The following is a 23,993-nucleotide window of genomic DNA, read 5'->3' as shown; positions in this document are numbered from 1 at the left end:
TTTGGTTTCAGAAACACATGTGCTTACTTTTATTCCCTAGCAGAACAACCTATCTATACAGCCAAGAAATTCTAACCCTAAATTATATATGTGAATCCATTTCATAGCAAGTAAAGAAAAATTAAGAAAGTAATTTCGTATTATATTAGTTGATTATTTTATTAAAAGTAGAAGAGAAACTTATGAAAACAAACTGTAAGCTCATTTTATAGGAGGCATCCATGATAGTCAGAAATTAGGAACAGGTTTCTAATATCCTGGTGGCTATTCTTAAAAACAGCTCTTTCTTCAAGGCTAAGTTTAAAAGAAGACAATGATGAAAAAAGCAGACATCTTTGCTGTGAACCTAAAACCACTCAAATAAATAAGATCTATTAAAAAAAAAAGCAGGTACCAGCTCAGAGGGAGAGATGATCAATCACTGCCTCCCAATGTATCCCAATTTCATCTGGATATTACTGTGTCTATCGAGCTAAACCCAACTGCAAGTGTATTACGTTAGAAGTTAGAACTCTCATATATTGCCAAATGAATAAGCATAGCAGTGACAATAAAAGGGAATATATACTTTCCACCTGCCAGACTATACACAGACTGCCATTGCATTTTGGCAACTGAAAGCCATTTCAGATATTCTCATGCACACAAGCATGTGAAATTTATCACCAGCAATAAACCCTTGTTCTGGAATGTCTGAGAAGAAGAAAGACAAAGTGGCTTTTCTACCTTGGCACTAAGTGGAGACATACACAGTCAACAGAAAGCAGAGGGCTTAGAAAGAAACAGAAAGCACTCTCTGGAAACAATGAGAAAATAGGCAGAGAGAATACAGAATGCCTCAACTATCCCTGACTCCCCGCAACTGCCAGAACCATCAGAACAACATGCGGTTTACTTTTTCCTTCTGAGTCAATACTACCCCCAAATTAGAACATTAAAAGAAACAGAACTTTCTTCGGTGTTGAGTATATGTGTGTGTTGGGGGTATGTTGGGGTGGGGGCAGCAGGGATTTATGTGGCAAAGCATTAAAAAATCTGTTACATTCTATCTTATTTTAGAAGCAATATCGGTATCCATTTGCAAAGAAATAAGATGTTAAAACTTGAAAATCTTCAAAAGCGTCTAACAGAAGAGCAAAGAGTTCCCAGTCTGCGCAATGTGCAGTGAAAATGAAAGATTTGTACTTTCAGTGGTAGGAAGATCCTCTAATTTCTGACTAAGGACATGTCAATGTTTTAGGAGACAAAGCAGAGGCATTCGTTTAAATTTTCCTACTATCTAAGACGTGTAGGTATTGATTTAAGCTTGCTCAAATTATCTTTCCTTTCCCCTTGATTAAGCCCTGCTCTGGTGCCAAGGAAGGCTAAGGCATGGACCAGACTCCAAACTGGGCAGACAGGCCTGTACCAACCCCCACACCCCCACCATGCATGAAGGTTGGAAAAGTTAGAGTATGTGTTTAGTTAATGGAAACGTATACGCTAGTCACTTACCTGATTGAACTGACTGATTTATAAACCAAGAATGGTGTTTTTCCTTGAAAACTTTTATTTCAAACAGCTGCTGTAGACACATATTGAACAAGTAAATGGTTCCTTCCCCTGTTAAGACAAATCTGTTTTTTATTTGTAAGTTTTCACACACACACAAAAAATCAAAAGACTGTCCAATAGTTCTGAGGAATGTTCCTAATATGAACATAAACATACATAGATATATTCTACACAAACTGACTCCAAGGAAAGCTTATAGCTATTATATACAGATGCTTGTTTTCCAGCTCTATAATCCTCACTGAACTTAAACCAATAAATACAAAAGTACAAGCCATTCATCTTAACTGCTACAAAGCCTCTCACTGAATCCTCCGTTAGATCATGAGGGGAAGCCCATTATTAAACTACCCAAACCTAATGGTTCAGCCAGATGAACTGAGCTGGCATGTGGGTCCTTGTCAACAGTGCAGCGTGTGGCTCCGCACACAGAGGGCCCAAGAAAGGGACGGATCCTACACACCCCAGGGCCAGCTCGAAGTGAGAAAAGGCGAGGGCCCTTCAATGCATGAAATCTTTTTCTAACCACAGCACTGTCAAGGACCCTGAGTTTGAATCCGTGGGTACCACATGCTTGGCACGTGCCGTTGGGGAAGTTATGGAAACCTTTCTGTGCCTCTGTTTCCGTTCCTGTAAAACGGAAGCAATACTGAAGCTACCTCACAGGTTTTTGTAAGGGGTAGAAAGACAGAATATATGTAAAGTTCCTAAAACAGTACTCGGCACATAGTAAACGCTCAGCAAATGTTAGCCTTTATTTTTCCACAGCCAACGTAGAAGATGCAAACATTTGTTCTTCTGTTGTTTACAGACAATTTAGACAAAATGGAAATTTTACAAGAAGCTTAGCTTTTTTTTTTAAACCTTTATTTTCGTTTGATTCTTTACAACCTTTACCACTACCTAAGACTTCTCTTGAACAAAATCGCCCACCTCAGCTTAGTCTCACATCCAGTGAGGAGTGCCACATAACGTAGCTGACTGATTTCATTTTCAATTCAAATTCAATTTCATCTTGAGGAAAGAAAACTGGAGGAAGCCAGGAAATTCTGCCTCACTTGTGGCTTCTATTTGTATGTCTTTCCATCAACAATAATAACAAGGCACTACCCATTGGCTTTCCCTTGCTTTCACTATTCAATATTGTACCCGCCAGCACAATGCTCTAATTTGCTAAGTATTAGGTGTCTACTCAAAGCCTTATAAAATAACTTATAACATAAACCTTGTAAAATAAATGAATGAAAAAACAATCCCACATAAAGACAAATATCAATATTACAGTATATTTACGGTATACTTTAACATTTTTGCCTAAAAATTAGAAAACAAAATGCACTGAATATAAAGTTAAACTGAAACGGGTTGCAATAAAATAGGTATCTCCGTATGCAATGCTTTTAATATAAAAAATTCGCCCCTTGACTGGGAACGAATATACTGCCTTTTGGTCAGAACAAACTAAGGAAAGTACCGCTAAAAATGAAACCACTCACAATCTTGGCATGTCAAGTAAAAACTTTTTTTTTTTTTCACTCTGGTTGTTTATTTTACTTTACAACATAAAATGAATATAAGTGGAGGCTAATGTTGGATAACTACTCTAAGAAGAGTTGGCTTAAGAAAGCTAAAGAAAATTAGTCCGTTTTCCGAGAGAAACCAAACATGCCACTTTTTTGTCCTGTGTGCATTTCTGACGAGTGAATGGTCTACAGATTTAAATTACAACAACAACAAAAATGTTTAGGTCAAGCTTGTTTTGATCATCCAGTAATGCCAGCTTACCTTTCAAAGCTATTAAGGAAGGACAAACATACACGGTAATAAGTATGTACACTTTGGGGCAGCAGTGTTTAAAAAAACATTAAAGTTACAGTTCTCGGAGACGGTGAGGAAGAGAGAGGAGGAAAGCTTACCTGAACACGGGTTCACCAGTTTGACAAACATAAGCCCACTTTTCATCTTCTTTGAAGCATCTTTGAAATATTCTGAAAAGAAACAATGAGTCTGTAAGATTAAAGGGCATTTGCTTTGTTGCTCACCTTATTTAGTTTACTTGGTTTTTCTTCCTTCTGTTTATATGGTTTTTCTTTGTAAAACCTTTAACTTCATTAGAGTTGGACCTTCTGGGTCATACTTAGAGAGGCTTCTCTTCCTCAAGCTTACGTGAATCACCTGCATTTTCTCCAAACACCTTAACATTGTATCTTCAATCTATCTGGAATATATCTGGGTGTAAAATATGGAGAGGAGATCCAGCTTTTTTTTTTTTTTTCAGTGAATTGTCCAGTTGTCCCAACACTATCTTCTGAAGGACTCATTACTGAAACAAGTCCTTTATGCTGAATGTTTAAAATACATTTATAAGTCTGTCTATGGAAATTCTATTTTGGTCCACTAATCTGTGTCTGCTTTAGCATTATTACTTCAATATTTCAATTATTATGGCTTTAAAATGCACTTTATTACCTGTTGAAGTAAGTTCTCGCGGTATGTTTCCTCTACAATATTTTCCTGTCCAAGTTTTAATTGTGTAGATCGAAACACAAAAGATCATGACAATTTTATTTATAACATTTCTTCCAGACGTTTTAAATGCACGTTCATAGAAGTCATTTGGAGAATCTCTCTCCAAAAGGAACAAAGGGGCTCTACTAATCGAGCAGAGCAACAACCTACCAAAGAGCAAATGGGCGAGCTTTGGGGTAAGGACTGGCACTTCGGTGTGTTTTCTTTCTGTGGCCCACATTCCCTTCACCCCATTTCGGATCTTCATAAACTTAAATACAGCAAGCATGATTAGAAACCGGCTTACTCATACATGGTTAAAATACAGCTTTCTTCTTAAAATAATAGTAACACTAAATATATAAAGGTTTAAAAACCCTAATTTTGAGATTTCTACTTGCAACTAAATGGAGTAACAGGAAGCTGATTTATCCTCCCACCTGAAACAACCAAAACAGTAACAACCATGACAACAACAATAAAATACATGAAACAACTGTTTTCAAGACGCTGGGCATTGAACCCTGCAGGACAGTGACCCCGGAGAGATGGGAGACGACCGAGGTGTGCCCTGTGAACGCCCCAGCTTATTGCTTTGAGAGAGTTTCCGGTCCACAGAGCAGAATGGAAGGCCCCCGGTGAAGCCTGGCAGACTCCCTTTTAGAGGTGGAGCGGAGAGTTCTAGAGACACCACGGCTACAGTTCACAGGGCAGTTTACGGGAAAGGAGAGTGCTACAAAGAAAGAAAACGCCATAGATGTGCAAAGGTACTGCTTGAGTACTCAACGGAGTACTGATCAGTGCATGCACATGATGACACTACCTGAGGGCCAGGAGACGAGCCACCCGCATTGGATTAGAGGGAACAGGACCTCACGCTCACTCAGGGCTCCAAATTCCAGATGGACTGGAAAACCTCACAATTCAGAGCACTCAAAAGGGCCTTGCCTCAACAATGGGGAGCAGATAGCCCTAGGTTAAATGCTGCTGTGGTCCCAGCAAACTAATTTTAAAAGCAAGACCTAAATGGATCAAACTATTTCTAAGTACCTCCTCTGTGCTCCAGAATGAAGCTCAAGATTATTTATAGGAATACAAAAGTATTCATCAGCCACAAAGGTAAAATTCACAATGTCTGGCATCTAATCGAATGTTACTGCGCATTTAAAGAAGCGGGAAAATATGGCCTGTAATGAGAAAAATAAAGAAATCAATATTGAGAGAAGGGTACTGATATTAGACACAGATGTTAGAATGAACAGGCAAGGGCATAAGAACAGTATTCCTCATGCACAAAAAATTAAATAGAGAGACGTTTTTTTTTTTTTTTTAAAGACCCAAATTAAAATGAAAAATACACTATTTGGGATTAACGGCGGGAGAAAAGATTAATGAACTGAAGACATAGCAATAGAAACTATGTAAAATGAAAACACAGCGAAAAAAGAATGAAAAATAAATAGAGTATCAGTGAACTGTGGGACAGCTTCAAGCATCCTAATAATATACATGTCACTGGAGTTCTGAAAGGGGATGTGGGGAACAGAAAAAATATTTGAAGAAATTATGACTAAATATTTTCAAATCTGATGAAAACAATAAACCCACACATCCATGAGGTTCAATAAACCCAAAGGACAGAAAGAGGAATAAACTATACATCATAATCAATAGCTCAAAGCCAGTAATAAAGAGACAAATCTTGAAAACAGACAGAAGAAAAGAGGACACATTTATGTACAGAGGAACAAAACTAAAAATGGCAGCAAATTTCTTGTTGGAAATAATGCAAGCCAGAAGACAATAGAAACATCTTTAGAGCACTGAAAGAAAACATGATGATCCTCGAGAGAAATACCCTTGAAAAATGAGGGTGATTAAAATAGACTTTTTCGGACAGCAAGAGCTGAAAGCAATAACCACCAACAGACCCATACTACCAAGGAATGCTAAAAGAAGTCCCAGAAAAAGGGAATGCGATACCAGATGAAAATATGAATCTAAACAAAGAAATGAAGAGTGCCGTTAATGGTGACTACAGGGGCAAATCAATAAGAATTTTTTTATTACTTGAATCTCTTTAGATCACTGACTAAACAAAAATAACAAGTTAGCGTGGGGCTTACCACCTACATATAAATGAAATACACGACGACAATAGCACGAAGGCCAGGATGGGGGAAATGAAAGCATACTGTTGTGAGTTTCTTATGCCGTCTCAGTCTTAAAAAAGCAGAAAGAGAGTAAAAGCAGTTACAAAGGGCAGATGAGATACAGAGAAAACAGAGGCTGACAGACGCAAACCTAACCCTATTAATCGTCACATGTGACATAAATCTCTGCGCACCCCAATTCAAAGGCAGAAGTTTTCAGATTGGTTAAAAACGTTAGGTAATACCATATGCTGCCTGTAAGAGACATACTTGAAAGCACTAGCAGATTACAATGAAGGAAGAAGATACATCACCCTTAGCATGCTACTTATAAAAACAGAGATGAAACAGCTCTGCTAATAACAGACACAGAATATTACCAGGAACGAAGAAGGTCATCTCACTGACTGACTGGTTTCACTTAGCATTATACCCTTTAGCTCCATCCACGTTGCTGAAAATGGTGATTTCATTCTTTTGTTATGGCTGAGTAATATTCCGTCATATATTTGTCATCTCTTCTTTATCCACTCATCAGTCGACGGACACTAGGGTTGCTGCCGTATCTTGGCTACTGTAAATAACGCTGCAATAACCATACAGGGGCACGTATCTTTTGAAATTAGTGTTTTCATTTCTTTGAGTAAATTTCCAGTAGTGAAATTACTGGATCATACGGTGATTCTATTTTTAATTTTTTTGAGGAAACTCCATACCGTTTTCCATATGATTTCACTCATATTTAGAATTTAAAAAAACGAAAAAAGATAAAAAGAGACAAAAAAACGGACTCTGAACTACAGATAACTGACGGCTACCAGAGGGGAGGTGGGTTGGGGGATAGATGAAATAGGTGATGGGGACAAAGAATACACGTACTATGATGAGCACTGCGTAATGTATAGAATTGTAGAATCACTGTATTGTACCCCGGAAACTAATGTATGTATGTGCCAATAAAACTCTACTGGAATTTAAAAAAATAATTTTTTTAAAGCCGGTCATGTCATTTCACAATGAGAAAAAGACCAAGAGGAAATCATCTTAAATGTTTACGCTCACAAATACAGAGCCGCAGGATGTGCCAACCCTCAGAGAACCCTCTGCCCCATCTTCAACCCTTGGCAACCACTAAATCTGTTCTCCGTCTCTACAGTTTTGTGCTTTGGGAGAATGTGATACAAATGGAACCATACCGATTTAATTTTAAGAATCTTTTAAGACTTTCCTTTCTGCAACTTGTAAAAACGTAAAGGATAAAGTTTAGCACTGTTAAAAACGTTTCCACAAAACGAAAACAGGTTTTGGTTTCTCTCCTTGCCCCTGCCGTTTCTCACTTGTCCAGCCTTGCTTATCTCCATTGTGTCTCCAGGCACAGAAAAGGCGACCTCTCTCTTTCGGCAATACACCCTTTATTTTATATCAATACCACAGTAAATCTTTCACCGTTAACTCGGCGAATCATTATTGATTTTTTCTGTTTCCTTTTTTTTTTTAATAGAAAGTGCCAGTTGTGGTGATTCTTGCCAGGTCTCCTTCAGCCTTCCCATTCCTGCAGAGCTTAAAATAATTAAAATTTACAAACACCAAAGGGCCAAAAAATATATTTTTAACAAGTAGACAAGGGAAGCACTGTTTCCATTTTTCTCAGGAAGAGCGCTAAGTCCGAGGATTAGGTATGGCCTAAAATGTCAAACTGTAAGAACTTTGGATTTACTAAGCACAAATAAATACTGACAATGTGTTCTGCTGCAAATGCCAGGGTTCTCTGGAATATACTTTGAGAGGTATTAGTGTAGATAATGCTGAAATGTCTATTTGGTAGGGAAGAAAAGTCATCTTTTCTCAGTCGTGCCAATAAAATGAACTGCTATTGGACTCAATCTTTCAACACAGAATTCCAAGTGAGATGCTATACTCAGGTTGTTTTTCCTCTTCAACGACACAATGGATTTTAAAACTAATCTCTCCTCCCTACTTCAGTCATTCATTTATTAACTATTGATTAGCAAAGCCGACCCAGCCTCTACCCACGAGACGCTTTTGGACTTTCCATGGAAGAGCAAGATATTGGGTGAAATTATCACACAAATTTGGACTCCAAATATAACAGCTGCTAAGATGAAAAAAAACATGGAACTTGAGACCTTCAGACAGAGGATAACAACAGAGACGAGGAGGTCTAAGGCCTCCGGTGCCTAGCAATGGTTAAGTACTTTGCTTTGATGGCTAAGAAGTCAAAGGAATTATGCATTCACTTCACTAGCTAAATCTTCCCTTGTCTCCTGGGCCCAACCCAAGCCACAGAAGGGTTTTGTTTGATGTGTGCCTTTAAAAAAAATCTGAATTTAGGTGCCAATATTCGGAAATCAGGTGATTTTACATAAAGTGCAGACTGCAAATTAAGTATATTTTCCCTAAACGTGAAAAAAAAATTACTAGGCAAAGATTTTGCCTTGTGCAATCAAAGAAACCTGGCAACAACAAGCTAACTTTGTGAAACCCCAACTACCACTCTCTAGTCCCTGTATTCCCCTAGGGCAGCTCGTACATCCATCCCATGGTCAGACCATTGACAGATGCCACATATGTCCTCACTGAACTGCATTCTTGTCTGCTGGATTCTGTGTACCCACAGCAGGACCTAACAAGTATCAAGTGCTGAATAAATAACCATTTAGTAATAGACACCACCCTCTTACCCAATCTTTTTTATTTTATTGCCAATCTTTATTTTATTTTATAACCAGTTTTCTGTTACCAGCCCAGGTATTAACCTAGGCACTGAGGATACAGCTGTGAATAAAACAAGGCCCCGGTTCTCAGAGCAAGACTGCATTCATTACACCCCTTTATCTCCGACTACTTCTCCACCCAATTTCATCAATCCCCATGCTCTACCCTTAACCTCTCAATCATCCAGTGCTACAGGACAGGGGATAGGGCCCACATGTACCAGAACCTGGAGGCCGTGGGTCCAGAACAGAAATAACATGCATTCCACAAATGTGAGTCACTTAGAAAATTTAAATCGGTAAAATAAAAATTAAAAATAGGTAAAATGAGTGTCAATGATATATTTTACTTAACCCAATATACCTAAAGTATTTTCATAACATCAGATTCTGTGTCTCCCTCTCTCTCTGACCCTTCCCCATTCATGCTCTGTCTCTCTCTGTCTCAAAAGTAAATAAACGTTAAAAAAAATTGAAAAAAAAAACCATTAAAAAAAAAAAACTTTCGTGTGAAATGTGTTAGCATGTTACCTGTTTTTTATAGATGTGCTCTATCAGACTAAGAAAGTTCCCTATTCCTAATTTTTTAACTTTTTTTTTTTTAATCATGAAAAGTACTGTATTTTTTCAAATGCTGTTTCTGTGGCTATTGAGATGGTTATGTGGTTTGGGGCTTTTATTTTATTAAAATGGTATATTGATTGATTTCAGTATGTTGAACTAACTGTGCATTCCTAGGATAAATCCCACTTGGTCATGGTTTATAATCCTTTTCTACATACTCCTGGATTTAGTTTGCTAGTTGTTGAGCACTTTTGCATCTATGTTTGCTAGGGATATTGATCTATACTTTTCCTATGCCTTTGTCTGGTTTTGGTATGAAAGTAATACTGGCCTTACAGAATGAGTTGGGAAATGTTCTTTTTCCTTTTGAAAAGTTTAAAAAGGATTAATATTAATATGTTAAATGTTTTTTTAATTTTTTTTTAACGTTTATTTATTTTTGAGACAGAGAGAGACAGAGCATGAACAGGGGAGGGTCAGAGAGAGAGGGAGTCACAGAATCCGAAACAGGCTCCAGGCTCTGAGCTGTCAGCACAGAGCCCGACGCGGGGCTCGAACTCACAGACCGTGAGATCATGACCTGAGCCGAAGTTGGACGCTTAACCGACTGAGCCACCCAGGCGCCCCAATATGTTAAATGTTTCGTGGACTTTATCAGTTAAGCTATGTAGGATTGGGCTTTTTTTTTTTTCCTATGGGAAACTTAATTTACTAACTTCTTTACTTGCTATAGGTCCATTTAGATTGTCTATTTCTTCCTGAGTTGGCTTTGGTAATTTATGCCACTCTAGGAATTTGTGCATTTTATCTAAGTTATCTATTTTATGGGAATACAGTTGTTCATAGTGTTCCCCAGGGTCCTTTTTTTTTTTTTTTTTTAATTTTTTTTTTTTTTTTAACGTTTATTTATTTTTGAGACAGAGAGAGAGAGACAGAGCATGAACGGGGGAGGAGCAGAGAGAGAGGGAGACACAGAATCGGAAGCAGGCTCCAGGCTCTGGGCCATCAGCCCAGAGCCCGACGCGGGGCTCGAACTCACGGACCGCGAGATCGTGACCTGGCTGAAGTCGGACGCTTAACCGACTGCGCCACCCAGGCGCCCCCCCAGGGTCCTTTTTAATTTCTGTAAGATCATTAGTGATGTCCCCTCTTGCATTCCTGATTTTAGTAATTTGAATCTTCTCTCTCTTTCTCTCCCCTCCCCTCTCTTTTTGTGGTCATTCTAACTAAAGATTAGGCAATTTCATTGATCTCTTCAAAAGGACCAACTTTGGCTTCATTGATTTTTCTCTATGTTGTTTTTCTATTCTCTCCTTTGTTTATTTCTGCTCTGATCTTCATTTCTTTCCTTCTATTTGCTTTGGGTTTGGTTTGTTCTCCTTTTTCTAGTTTCTTGAACTGGAAGTTTAGATTATTTGAGATCTTTCTCCTTTTTAGATATAGCCATATACAACTACATATTTTGCTCTAAACACTCATATGTCTGCATCTCTTCTGTTTTTGATATATAATGTATCATTTTCATTCGATTCATTTGATCCATTGGTTATTTTGAGAGTGTGTTGTTTAATTTCCACGTATTTGTGAATTTCCAAAATTTCTTTCTGTTATTGCTTTCTATTTTCACTTCAGTGTTTTTGGAGAGCATATTCTGTATAACATCAATCCTTTTAAATTTACTGAGGTTTGTTTTATGGCCTGTGATATGGTCATTTCTGGAGAATGTTTCATGTTCACTTAAGGAGAATGTGTATTCTACAATTATTGAGTGTTCTATGGATGTCTCTTTAGTCATTTTACAGTGTTGGTCAAGTCTTCTATTCCCTTGATGATCTTCCTCTTAGTTGTATTAGCCATATTGGAAATGGATTATTTAGATCTCCCACTAATATTATTCAATTGTGTATATATACCTTCAATTTGATCAGTTTTTGGTTTGTATATTTTGGGGCTCTGTTGTTAGGTGTATATATGTTATATAATAGACTAACATTATTATCATTATAAAGTATCTACTCTTGTGTCTAGCAACAATTTCTGTCTTAAAGTCTATTTCATATGATTAGTAGAGCCATTCAACTCTCCTTTGGTTACTGTTTGCATTATACCTTTTCCCATCTGTTTATTTTCAACCTATGTGTGTCTTTTAATTTAAAGTGTGCACCTGGTAGATAACATATAGTTGCATCATGCCTCCCCATTGTGCCAATCTCTGCCTTTTAATAGGAATGTTTAATGCATTTACCTTTAATGTAATTACAGATAAGGTAGGATTTATATCTGCCATTTAACTTTATTTTCTATATGTCATATGGTTTTGATCCTGTATTCCTCTATTATTGCCTTCTTTTGTGTTTAATAGATATCTTCTAGGGCATTATTTTAATTCCCTTGTCATTTCTTTTACCATACTTTTGGGGGAGCAATTTTCTCAGTTGTTGTCTTGAGAGTTATAATTAGCAACCTAACTTACAACAATGTAGCTCAAATTAATATTAACTTGAAAATTTCAATAGTATCTAGAAATTTTCCCACAATATATTCCTTTTCCCCTCCTTCCTTTGTGCTATTACTATGTGCCATATATCTATGTGTGTGTACATATATACATATACACACAGATTATCTTTATCTATGATAAGCCCATCAACCATTTAATATTTTTTGCTTATGAAGTTATATTTTAAATCAGATAGAAAAGAGTTACAAACAAAAGTACATTTTTACTGTCTTTTGTAGTTATCTATATTTATCTTTACCAGTGCTCTGCATTCTTTGTGTGGATTCAAGTTACCATCTAGTCTCTTTTCCTTTCAGTTGGAAGGACTAACTTCATGATTTTTGAGGGTCAAGTTTACTAGTGATGAATTCTCTCAGTTCTTCTGTATCTGAGAATCCTTCAGTTATGAAGGGTAGTTTTGCCAGATACAGAATTCTTGGTTGAGTATCTTTTTCTCTCAGCATCTTGAATATGCCATCCAACTAACTTCTGGGCTCTTTGATTTCTAATGAGAAGTCAGCTATTCATCTTACTGAGGATCTCTGTACTTGATAAATTACTTGCTCTTGATGTGTTCAAGATTCTTCCTTCGTCATTTGACAGTTTGACTATGCCGTGTGTAGGCATGGATCTCTTTCTGTTTATCCTACTTAGAGTTTGTTGAGATTCTTAGATACGTAATGTTTTTCATCAAATTTGGGTCTGGCCATTCTTCAAATATTCTTTTTACCTCTTTCTCTCTTCTCTTGCTGGGACTCCCACTATACATATGTCAGCTACGCTTGGTGGTATGCTATAGGTCTCTGAGACTATGTTCAGTTTTCTTAATATTTTTATCTCTCTGTTCCTCAGGCTAGATAATCTTAATTGGCTTATCTTCAAGTTTTGCTAATTCTTTCCTCTGTCAGCTCAAATCTGCTATTGAACCTGCTCATGAATTTTTCATTTCAGTTATTATACTTTTCAACTCTGGAATTTATATATTCTTTTATAATTTCTATCTCTTTTTATTGATATACTTTATTTTGTGAGACTTCATTATCATACTTTAATTTTTTAGATATAATTGGTTGTAGTTCTTTGAATGTATTTATAAGAGCTGATTAAAATCTTCACAGAATAAGTCCAACAACTGGGCCCCCTCAGGGACAGTTTCTATTGACTACTTTTTTCTTCTCCTGTGTACAGACCTACTTTCATATTTCTTCAGGTGTCCCACACCCTTAAAAAAAAAACAAAAAGCTAGACATTTTAGATAATATAATGATTGATGTGACAATTCTGAAAATCAGAACCCCCTGCCCCAAGTCCCTAAGATTTATTGTTGTTGCTGCTTTTTGTCATCATTGTAGTTGTTTCCGGTTTTTTAGTGACCTTCCTGGACTAATCCTATAAAGTCTGTTACGCTTGTAACCACTGATGTCTCAGTTAGTTTAGTGGTTAGCTAATGAGTAGTCAGAGATTCCCTTAAATGTTTTGAACAAATAAGCCTTCCAACATTTGCTAAGGAGTTCTGCATGTGTTCTGGGACATGCCCTCAACACTCAACCAATTTAAACTTCTACCTTACCTTTTATTTACTGCTTACCTAAATGTGAGAGATTAGGGCCCTCTCAGGTCTTTCCTGGGCATGTATACCGTCCTGAATATGTGCTCGGCCTTTTAATTTCCTAGGAATATGTCAGAGCTTTTCAAAGTCCGTTATGGATATCTTCTCCTCATACCTTCCTTTTAAGTTTTTGGCCAGGTTCTTATTTGCCCAACTGCGATTGCTCCCTCAGGAGCTGATATATTAACAATTGCCACTGATTATTTTTGACAAAGGCCCTGGGGACAGGGTATTTCCTGCAGAGCAAGTTCTGAGCTCCAATCTAGCTTTTCTAGGGAACTGCAAGACAGGTCAAATAGGGACAATGCTCTGGGAATGGAACATTTGGAGAAGCTCCAACAAGGCCTGTCCCGTCCAGGGGTTGCAATGTTGCTGGTTTTTACAAGCACCATGTTTGCAAGACTGTTGGTTTTCAAGGTTCCTGTAGACCTGGAGAGAGGGAGATGTGAGCAGTTCAAGTTACAATGCCACAAACCCTGCTTAATGAGATTCAGCAGTTTTTCTTGAATAAACACTTCTCAGATTGTTGGAAGACTTTGGCTAATTTCAAGAGTTTTTAAAAAGTTGATTTTGGCCATCTTTGCCAATGTTTTCATTGCTTTTATGGAGGGGTGGATTTACCCCCACCGAATCTTGAAGGCTTAGCATGAGTAAAGAACTCATATTGCTATAAGACTTCTGATAAATTCTTTAGTCTATATCTGGCCTTAGGCACACAAAGTTACTTACGACTATAAATTAAAGGCTCTATAAAAGTCACGGTGTTTTTATTTTCATTTAAATCTGGAAAATTCTGGGTCATCCTATGGACTATTTCCTTACCCACAAGCTTAAAAGTTCTATCTTTTTTCTAACTTTTACCTGCATCTAGCACAGCTGAAGGATAGCAAAATTAATTAAGGAAGGAAAAAAAAATCTGCTTTTAGAAAGAATAAGAAGTGTATGAGAGTGGGAGTTGGAAAAGGGTTGTCCTCTATTAACCTAGTTGTAACTAAGGCCTATTTCTTTGATAATGTCAGCACAAAAAAGAGTACAAGATCCAGAGACAGAGAGGTCCGCATAACCACTCTCAGTTCCTTTCCTTGCTCAGCAGTATGAACTTCGGCACAGTATGAACTGTGTGCCTCAGTTGTTTCATTTATAAAATAATTTTATAGGTTTTTTTAAAGAAAAAAAAATTTTTTAATGTTTTATTTATTTTTGAAACAGAGAGAGACAGAGCATGAGCAGGGGAGGGGCAGAGAGAGAGGGAGACACAGAATCCGAAGCAGGCTCCAGGCTCCAAGCTGTCAGCACAGAGCCTGACGTGGGGCTCGAACTCACAAACCGCGAGATTATGACCTGAGCTGAAGTCGGACACTTAACTGACTGAGCCACCCAGGCGCCCTCAAATTTTATAAGTTTTTCTTAAGCTTAAGTATATGTCAAAGTGCCCAGAACATGTAATAAACAATTAAAAATCAGTTCCCTTTCTCTCAGTGACATGGAAACATTAAGAATATGCAGGGAATAATAAGATCAAAATATAAAGGTTAAAAATTCTAAACACAGAATTACCTAAGGGCTTAATGATTAGCTTTTTAAGAAGAGACTAAGTTAGGACCAGGATACCCTTTTCTAAAAGCCAAAACACAATATTCATTTTAGGGGCGAAAATGAAGATAATCCAATATATAGTAAAGTACCCAGCAGTTTTTGGCACATGGAATGTGCTCAATAAATATTACATGAATGTGTTGTTTGACTTTAGAAAAAGCTCAGTAAGAAACAGTAAAACAAGTTTTGATAACCAACAAGTTGAACTTCATTTATCTAGAAAATTGACTCATATGAAACACCTAAAGCTACGCTGAATAAAATAAGATTCAAATTACATTTTTTAAAGAGTCAGCTTCCCACCCTTCTTTTTCTGACTGTTTTCTCTTATGTAAGAGATGACTTAAGCCATGCTGGCCAAAAGTGTTTTCAGAAAAGTAAAAAAAATTCAGACATAGGTACTTGGTATTTTGGGCCATTTTGGACTCAGTGATATCTCAAACTTGCTAATTGCCAATTGTCTCAAGCCCTGCTAGCTTTTGTCTAACCAATTCCACAGCAGTTTTCTTATGGCCTTTGTGTTTTCTACAAAGACCCAATTTTATGTCCCACTGGTCACCATTAACTCTAGCAGCAAATTCTCCATCTGTTTATCATCCCGATCTAAACACCTCAACAGAAAGGAAGGTCTCATTGCTACCTTCCTGACATTTGAACTTTAAAGAAAACATACCAGTGATCAAGAGATAACTGTGTCCGATGAATGTAAAACAGCAAATAATAGCTAATACGTATTGGGCATCTACCACACCAGGCAACGTCCTTGACACAAGTTACATGATGTCATCCTTCTACTATTTCTATGAGGTAGGTGCTATTTTGATTCCCACTCTTTTGGGTGGAAAACTTGCCCAAAGTTAAGAAACCTGTTCAAGGTCACAGAGCTATGTAGCTGGACAGAGAGCCAAGATTTAAGAGACACTTGAGAGAAACTCTTCACCTCAAATCCCATCCGCATTAACTCAGAAAACACAAACTGCAGCTCTGAGGCACAGTGACTATCTTGCACGCCTGTTCTCTTACAACGAAGACGTCGCAGACCCATTTGTCTTCTCTTGTTGTGTCCTGTTCAGCTTTGAGGACCAGAGGGTCGTCTAATCAGCTGCCCCCACTCCAATCCAGCCGGCTTCCCACACTGCCAGGGGTGCAGCAGAAGGAAAAGAGGGGCGGGGGTGCTGGGGAAAGCGAGAGAGACAAAAAGGGCTGGATCAAAAAATATACGAACAAACGATGAGAGAAATCTGTCGTGGGAAACAAGAAACATCAGGTGATAAAAACAGATAAAGAAGTTTGACCAAAGGTAAGAAAAGGAAACTGCTCTTCCCATTAGAGAATACAACATCCTCTACACAGTTACATACACCCCCAAGTTTTCACAGAAAACTTGCCTGTACACAGCGTGTATCACTGCACAGACTTAACCATTATGTAATATTGAAAAGTTAGTCAGGAAGTCTTGTAGAAGCCAAAATGCAACATTATTTTTCATCTTCAGACTACATGGTATGGGCTGTGCCGCTGATACGAAGTTACTTATCAACCAGTTTTTAAGCTTGGCAGCTCTTTCTTATCCCTCTCTTGGTTAAGACAAGTTGCTTCGTATCATTTCAAGTTCAAAGACATGAGACAGGAGAAAGAGCCACCTTTTTGCCAAGTGTTCATATGACTTGGAAGCAACGGACATTTGTCCGTGACCCTGTCTGATTTTTGGCACACAGCAGATAAGCTCTGAGAAACACACACCCGCTGTTACATGGAGAAGAAAGGACAGACATCAAAGCACCATTTACTCTATTTTTAGATACTATATCAAGGCTATTCAGTTTTCTTAAGAAGATCTAATAGAAAAAAAAAAAAAAAAGATGAGAGCATCACTCTCATGCTCATGCAATACCTTGTCCTAAATAGGTTCTGGTTCATTTTTTTGCAGTCATCAGCCATTAGAACATATTCACCCCCCTTGGTTCTTTTTGGTTTGATCGCCAGGGACAGCTCCTTGGGAACACTTGGCTAGGACACTTGCAATGCACGCAAGACAAATCAGCATAATTTTTAAGTTACTTGCCACTTCCAGGAATGTTAATTTAAGCAATGACTATATGTCTTCCCTTCCCAAGATGTTAACCACTGCCATCAAAGAGATCTGGGTCATTTTCCTGGCTTTGGGGCACTCTGTTTCCTTCAACGCCACAGGAGGCAAACCAAGAAAGCTAGACAGAGGCACGCACCAGAAAAATAATTCTCAAGTAATGGGTTCCTCTAAGAATGTCTTTTTAATTTTAAAGCTTTGAAGAAAAAAGAAAAAACCAAAAACCGGCCTTCACCAAGGCCATACAAGATAAACTTTCCATTTTCTCAAGGCTGCCCCTATCAATAGCCATGTTTCTAGGACGGACCTGTGCGCTGAAGAAGAAACTGATGAAGAACTTCAGGATGGCGGGCAATTCAGAGTCACGAAGACCAACGACACGTACAGATGGAGCTAAGCTTTTGAAATATCTGCGAAGCAGAAATATTCTAGAGAGGCAGAAAGGACAGACCCGACTGGGATGTCTACTGATAACCAGGGCTGGCACCAGGACAGGCGGTGTGCCTGGTCCCTCGTCATCAAACTGACAACAGAGGGAACCCCAGCCCTTTCTGATCCTCCCGCCTCTCCCATCCTGGTGGGATGCCACCATTCGGCCAACAGAGTGGCCTCTGGCCTACAGCAGGGGTCCTAGACACCCAGGGAGGGCCTGGAGTGTCTGCCATTTAATTCCTGTGGGGTGTTGGGACAGATTGTCTGACTTCTCCAAGTCTTGTAAAATGGTGATGATAAAGCTTGCCTTGACTAATTCCCAAGGCCATCGTGAGGGTCAAATACAACAGCATACATCAAAGTGTACTGCAAAGGTATAAGAGCTAGAAGACACAGGACCTAGAAGATGGGCTTCCTAGAAATCACACAAACCTTGGGTAAACGAAGAAGAGCGCAAGTTACAGCCCAAATCTACTTCTTCATACGATAAACCTCTGCCCCACCTATACACCATCTAGCCAAAGAGACCCCCAAGAACTGGGAAACTGAGAATGCTCGGCTGAGACCACCCCGTCACACGCAGTGCAGGCTTCTGGCCAGAGCTCAGGCACACCAGGGGGTGAGGGCAGCAGCTAGCTCTTGCGCTGCCCAGCCTCGCCATTCCTTCTTCTGGAAAAGTGCTCCCTACCCTCCAGAACCCCTCTGTCCTCCCCGTCTCCCACCTGGTGCTGTAGTGGAGGCTGCCCCTCCAAGGCTACAGCTAACAGGGGGGTGAGGCTGGGGTTGCATGTGATCACAGTGGGGCCAGTCAAAAGGCTGTAAGAGAAGAAGAGAAAAGGGGCAGTTTCTCCCAGTAGACACTGGGGGATTTGAGGCGTGGGTGCAGCGTGCAGCCTATTATCTACTAAGTGGAGGAAGTTGGTTTGAGCAGAGGAAGTAAACTCTCAGGGGGACAGAAGCCCTGGACCTCTAAGCGCTGCAACCCCCGAGTCCCAATGCTTGTATACTCTCTACCCCGCCTCTACCCCCAACACACAGCCGGCCCTTCCCAGGGATCAATGAACTGGCTAGCCAGGTTTTGCAACACAATTAGGATGAAGGTCTCAACATTAAATGCATAGTAATTTCCATACCAAGCCAGATTCATGGTCTACTCAAACTGGCATCCTATTTATGGTAAGCACACCAAGGGACGTTTGCAGGAGGCCATGGTTGTCCTAAAAACTTCAACCTCAAATGGCTTTCAAAGAATCCCAGCTTGCCATTGTGGCCATTATGGTTCTGTGAATTTACGTTCACCTCTCCTGCATCTATTTGTATTTTCAGTCTTTACCCACTCTTAAAGATAATCCATTCAAAATATGCAGTCTATGCTGTGAAGTAATACTTTTTTTTTTAATTGTTTTTTGAGAGAGAGAGGGAAAGAGAATGAGCAGGGGAGGGGCAGAGAGAGAGAGAGGGAGGGAGAGAATTCCAAGCAGGCTCCACGTTGACAGCACAGAGCCTGATGCAGGGACAAACTATGAGATCATGACCTGAGGCCAAATCAAGAGTCAGAGGCTTAATTAACTGAGCCACCTAGGTGCCCTGAAGCAAAACTTATTTGGTATATTTGTTACAATAGAAATAAATTCAGGGGCACCTGGGTGGCTCAGTCGGTTAAGTGTCCGACCTCAGCTCCGGTCATGATCTTGCAGTTTGTGAGTTGGAGCCCCGCACCGGGCTCTGTGCTGACAGCTTGGAACCTAGAGCCTGCTTCTGATTCTGTGTCTCCCTCTCTCTCTCTCTGCTCCCCCACCACTCATGCTCTGTCTGTCTCTCTCTCTCTCAAAAATAAACATTAAAAATTTTCTCTTAAAAAAGAAATAAATTCATAGTATAAGTAGAAAGAATAAACAGTGAAATAAAGCTAAAAATAGAAAAATAGAAAAAAAAAGAAAAACACGGAGTTCACACTAGGATACATACAATATAAAAAGACTGGAAAGAAATATTTCCAAAATTGTTATTTCTCAGTGGCAAGATGATAGATACATTATTTCCTTCTTTATATTTTTCTGCATCGCTAAAGTTTCCGTACTGGGAACTGGGTAAAGTTTCCATACAGCACTGGGTCTGTATTACTGTTCTAATAATATTCTACTATTAAAATATACAGTATAGTATAGCATAGTATAGCACAGTATAGTCTAATCTATACTACTCTATACTGATAAAGCAGAGCCTCACCAAATGTCTTAGACTCTTGCAGAGAAACTAGCTCCGCCTGGAGACCTCGGCCAGCTTGGATCCTCGGCGTTTCAGAGGCAGATGATAAAACAGGCCTCAGAACGTGCAGATCTGACCACTCCAGCAGGCAGCCCATCCCACTTTAGCAACAGTCATACCTGGAAAGGCAAGGTATACCTAGAAAGGCAGATATGTAAAAGGCACGGATAAAGGACCTCTGAACAAAAAGGCTGGGAGTCCTCAGTGGCACGCCTCTGCTTTCAGAGGCACTGGGCAGGGGAGGGCTCTGGAGCCTCAGGCCAAGGTGCCCAGCACTGAGGAGCTGGTGGCGGTGATGCAGGCAGAACGCACGTGGATTCTCCCCAGCTGCTGGCATGTACTGGGGGTTCAATACATCTTTACATAAAAAGGATAGTGGACAGAATAATCACAAGATGCGTAGGTGGCCGAGAAGGTACCGCGAGCTCGCACACTCACAGGGGAGAGGCTGGGAGGGAAGGTTGCCTGGAGGAGCCAGGGGCTGAGGTTAAGAGACAGGCAGGCATTTGGCAGGCAGAGAACGTGAAGACGAGCAGGCAGGAGAGTCCAGGCAGACCCAAAGTCACGGGCATTCAAACAGAGATATGTTGTATAACCCCAATAACCCTGAGTATTTTAGTGAGGAGTGTGAGTGCAGAGTGAAATAAAGGCAGAAATAGAAAAATGAGAAAAATTGAAGAATACTGGAATTCATTTGTGGTCTATACAAATGGCTTAGCTTTGTGGAAACTAACTTTGAACCAGGCCTTGAAGAAAGGGGTAGGATTTGGATAGAAGTGTAAAAGGAGGACAAAGGGCAGTGTAGCAAAGACTGCAGGAAAAAATGGCACGTGAGACATGCATCCTTCAGTGAATGTTTACCGAATGCCTACTCTGTCCCAGGTCTGGGACTAAGATCTTGGGGTGCAAAGGGGAGCTTAGGAGAAAGAGCTGTTCTCCCCACTGTAGAGATGAGGAAATTGAGGCTTTACAAAGAAGATGCAATGTGTCCAAGGACACAGAGCCAATAAATAGCATAAATCTAGTTTTAGGTATGTTTTATTACAACACTTTAGAAAATACTGATAAGTTGTTGGTGTCTTAACATCATGGTAAAAGCTTAGAGGATATGGGAAAAACCCATGTGCCCCCCTTTTCTGCTATTCAAATAAAAAATTATGTTTTCTTTAGGTAAATACACAGTAGTGGAAGTACTAGATCATATGGTATTTCTTTTTTATTTTTTTAATGTTTATTTTTTATTTTTTTATTTTTAAAAAAAAAATTTTTTTTTTCAACTTTTTTTTTTTTATTTATTTTTGGGACAGAGAGAGACAGAGCATGAATGGGGGAGGGGTAGAGAGAGAGGGAGACACAGAGTCGGAAACGGGCTCCAGGCTCCGAGCCATCAGCCCAGAGCCCGACGCGGGGCTCGAACTCACGGACCGCGAGATCGTGACCTGGCTGAAGTCGGACACTTAACCGACTGCGCCACCCAGGCGCCCCATAATGTTTATTTATTTTTTGAGAGAGACAGAGTGCAGTGGGGGAGGGGAAGAGAGAAAGGGAGACCCAGAATCCAAAGCAGGCTCCAGGCTCTGAGCTGTCAGCACAGAGCTCAATGCAGGGCTCAAACACAGGCATCATGACCTGAGCCAAGGTTGGAGGCTTAGCCGACTGGGCCACCCAGGTGCCCCTCATATGGCAATTCTACTTTTAATTTTTTGAGGGACCTCCATACTGTTCTCCACAGTGGCTGTACCAGTTTGCATTCCCACTAACAGTGCATGAGGGTTCCTTTTTCTGTACATCCTCACCAATACTTGTTATTTCTTGTCCTTTTGATTTTAGTCATTCTGACAGTTGTGAGGTGACATCTCATTGTGGTTTTGATTTGCATTTCCCTGATGATGAGTGATGGTGAGCATCTTTTCATGTGTCTATTGGCCATCTGGATGTCTTCTTTGGGAAAATGCCTATTCAGGTCTCCTGCCCATTTTTTAATCAAATTATTTGTTTTCCTGATGTTGTGTTGTATAAGTTCTCTCTATATTTTGGATATTAACCCCTTACTGAATATGTTATTTGCAAATATATTTTTCCATTCAGTGAGTAGCCTTTTCATTCGGTTGACGGTTTCCTTCACTGTGCAGAAGCTCTTTATTTTGATGTAGTCAAAACTTTTTAAAAAAGCTTTTTATTTTGACATGCTTTTGTTTCCCTTGCCTTAGGTGACCTATCTAGAAAAAGGTTGCTATGGCCATCCCTATATTTATTATAGCATTATTTGCGGCAGCCAAGATATGGAATCAACCCAAGTGTCCATCAATAGATGAATGAAGAAGATGTGATTGTGTGTGTGTGTGTGTGTGTGTGTGTGTGTGTGTATGTAAAATGTGTGTGTATACATACATACACAATGGAATATTCTTGGCCATAAAAACGATGCAATCTTGCTATCTGCAACAACATGGATGGACCTAGAGGGTATTATACTAAGTGAAATAGACAAAGAAAGACAAATACCATATGATCTCACTTACATGTGGAATATAAACAAAGCAAAGCAAAGTAAACAGCAGAAAAGACCCATAAATACAGAGAACAAACTGACGTTGCCAGAGGAGAAGAGGTGGGGTGAAGGGGGGTGTGAGATCCAGGTTTCAGTTACAGAATGAGCAAGTCATGGGAATAAAAGGTAGGGTATGGGGAGGACAGCCAATGGTATCATAGTACTGCAGGGTGTGTGACACAGCAGCTACACTCGTGGTGGGCACAGCACACATAACTCACAGAGTGGCTAAAAGACTATGTTGCACACCTAAAACTAACATAACATGAGGTGACAACCATACTCAAATAAAAATTGTGGACATTTCTTACTTTCCTTTTATGAAAACTCTTTTCTGCCCTGGAGGATAAATGTGTGAGAGTTAAAAGTTCTTATAAATATCCCAAATCTTTCGGAACAATTACTAGCGGGACAGTATCAGGCTCAGCTTGACTGCACAACTGACAACCGACTAAGTCCACCCGCTTCAGAGTGTGCTCAGATAGGGCAGATCCAGTGGCCGTCTGAGAAAAGGTCGGTGGAACCGCCACCAAAAAAAGCCTCGTAAAGACAAAACCAGCCTCAGGATTTGTGTGGAAAACGTTAAACATGCTCCATGCTGGGGAACTCAGAGACTCCCGTGCTGCTGACGGCCTGCAGAAGACTATTCAGTAAAAGACAAATCTCCCAAGAAGCGGAGCTTAATTATTCAGAGATTGTCTAAAACCAGTGCTGGAATTGTGCCCCATCTCCTACCAAGTACAGTACAGGTTCCTGTCCTGTGAATAAGCTCTTCTGAAAATAAGGAAGCTTTCAGCCCACAAGCTAGATTTCCAAACACAAACATGCATACATGTAAACAGTGTTGACAAAAAACCAAAAAATCTGGGGTGCCTGGGTGGCTCAGTCGGTTAAGCGGCCGACTTCGGCTCAGGTCGTGATCTCACGGTCCGTGAGTTCGAGCCCCGCGTCGGGCTCTGTGCTGATGGCTCAGAGCCTGGAGCCTGCTTCAGATTCTGTGTCTCCCTCTCTCTCTGACCCACCCCCGTTCATGCTCTGTCTATCTCTGTCTCAAAAATAAATAAACGTTAAAAAAAAAAATCTGCTTACAGTTTTCTTCTGACATTAACCATGTGCCTTTAGGTAAAGGAGGAAAAAAGTTTTATTTATTTATGCATTTTAGGGTCACTGAAAAAAAAGTCATTTGGGTCTATAGCAATTCTTCCTTTACCACATACTTCACACTATTATTATTATTTTTTTTCAAATAAGAGGTGTTTCTTGTGGGCTTATTAAAAAGTTACAAGACTCGAATCAGAAATAACATTAATATAAATTGTCTCTACCATTAATTACAAAAACTACTTTTGCCTTTTAAAGTTGATTTTTTTTTAATCCTTTAATTAGAACATGGTTCTAAAGCCTGCATTCTCACAATGCTTTCAAAGCTATTTC

The 23,993-nt window shown here is 39.5% G+C and overlaps 1 protein-coding gene across 1 annotated transcript in view; it reads right to left on the bottom strand.

Moving 5' to 3' along the window:
- The window catches only part of RNASEH2B (ribonuclease H2 subunit B), a 59,909-nt gene that overhangs the window by 30,545 nt on the left and 5,371 nt on the right, over positions 1-23,993 (bottom strand). The window contains 2 exon segments of the mRNA XM_058686334.1: positions 1,495-1,602; positions 3,471-3,542. Coding sequence (XP_058542317.1) covers positions 1,495-1,602; positions 3,471-3,542 — 180 coding nt within the window.

Source organism: Neofelis nebulosa, chromosome 1, assembly GCF_028018385.1.
Source record: "Neofelis nebulosa isolate mNeoNeb1 chromosome 1, mNeoNeb1.pri, whole genome shotgun sequence".
Taxonomy (NCBI): Eukaryota; Metazoa; Chordata; class Mammalia; order Carnivora; family Felidae; genus Neofelis; species Neofelis nebulosa.
Note: the sequence above shows the minus strand (reverse complement) of the source record. Positions and strands in the feature narration are given on the sequence as shown.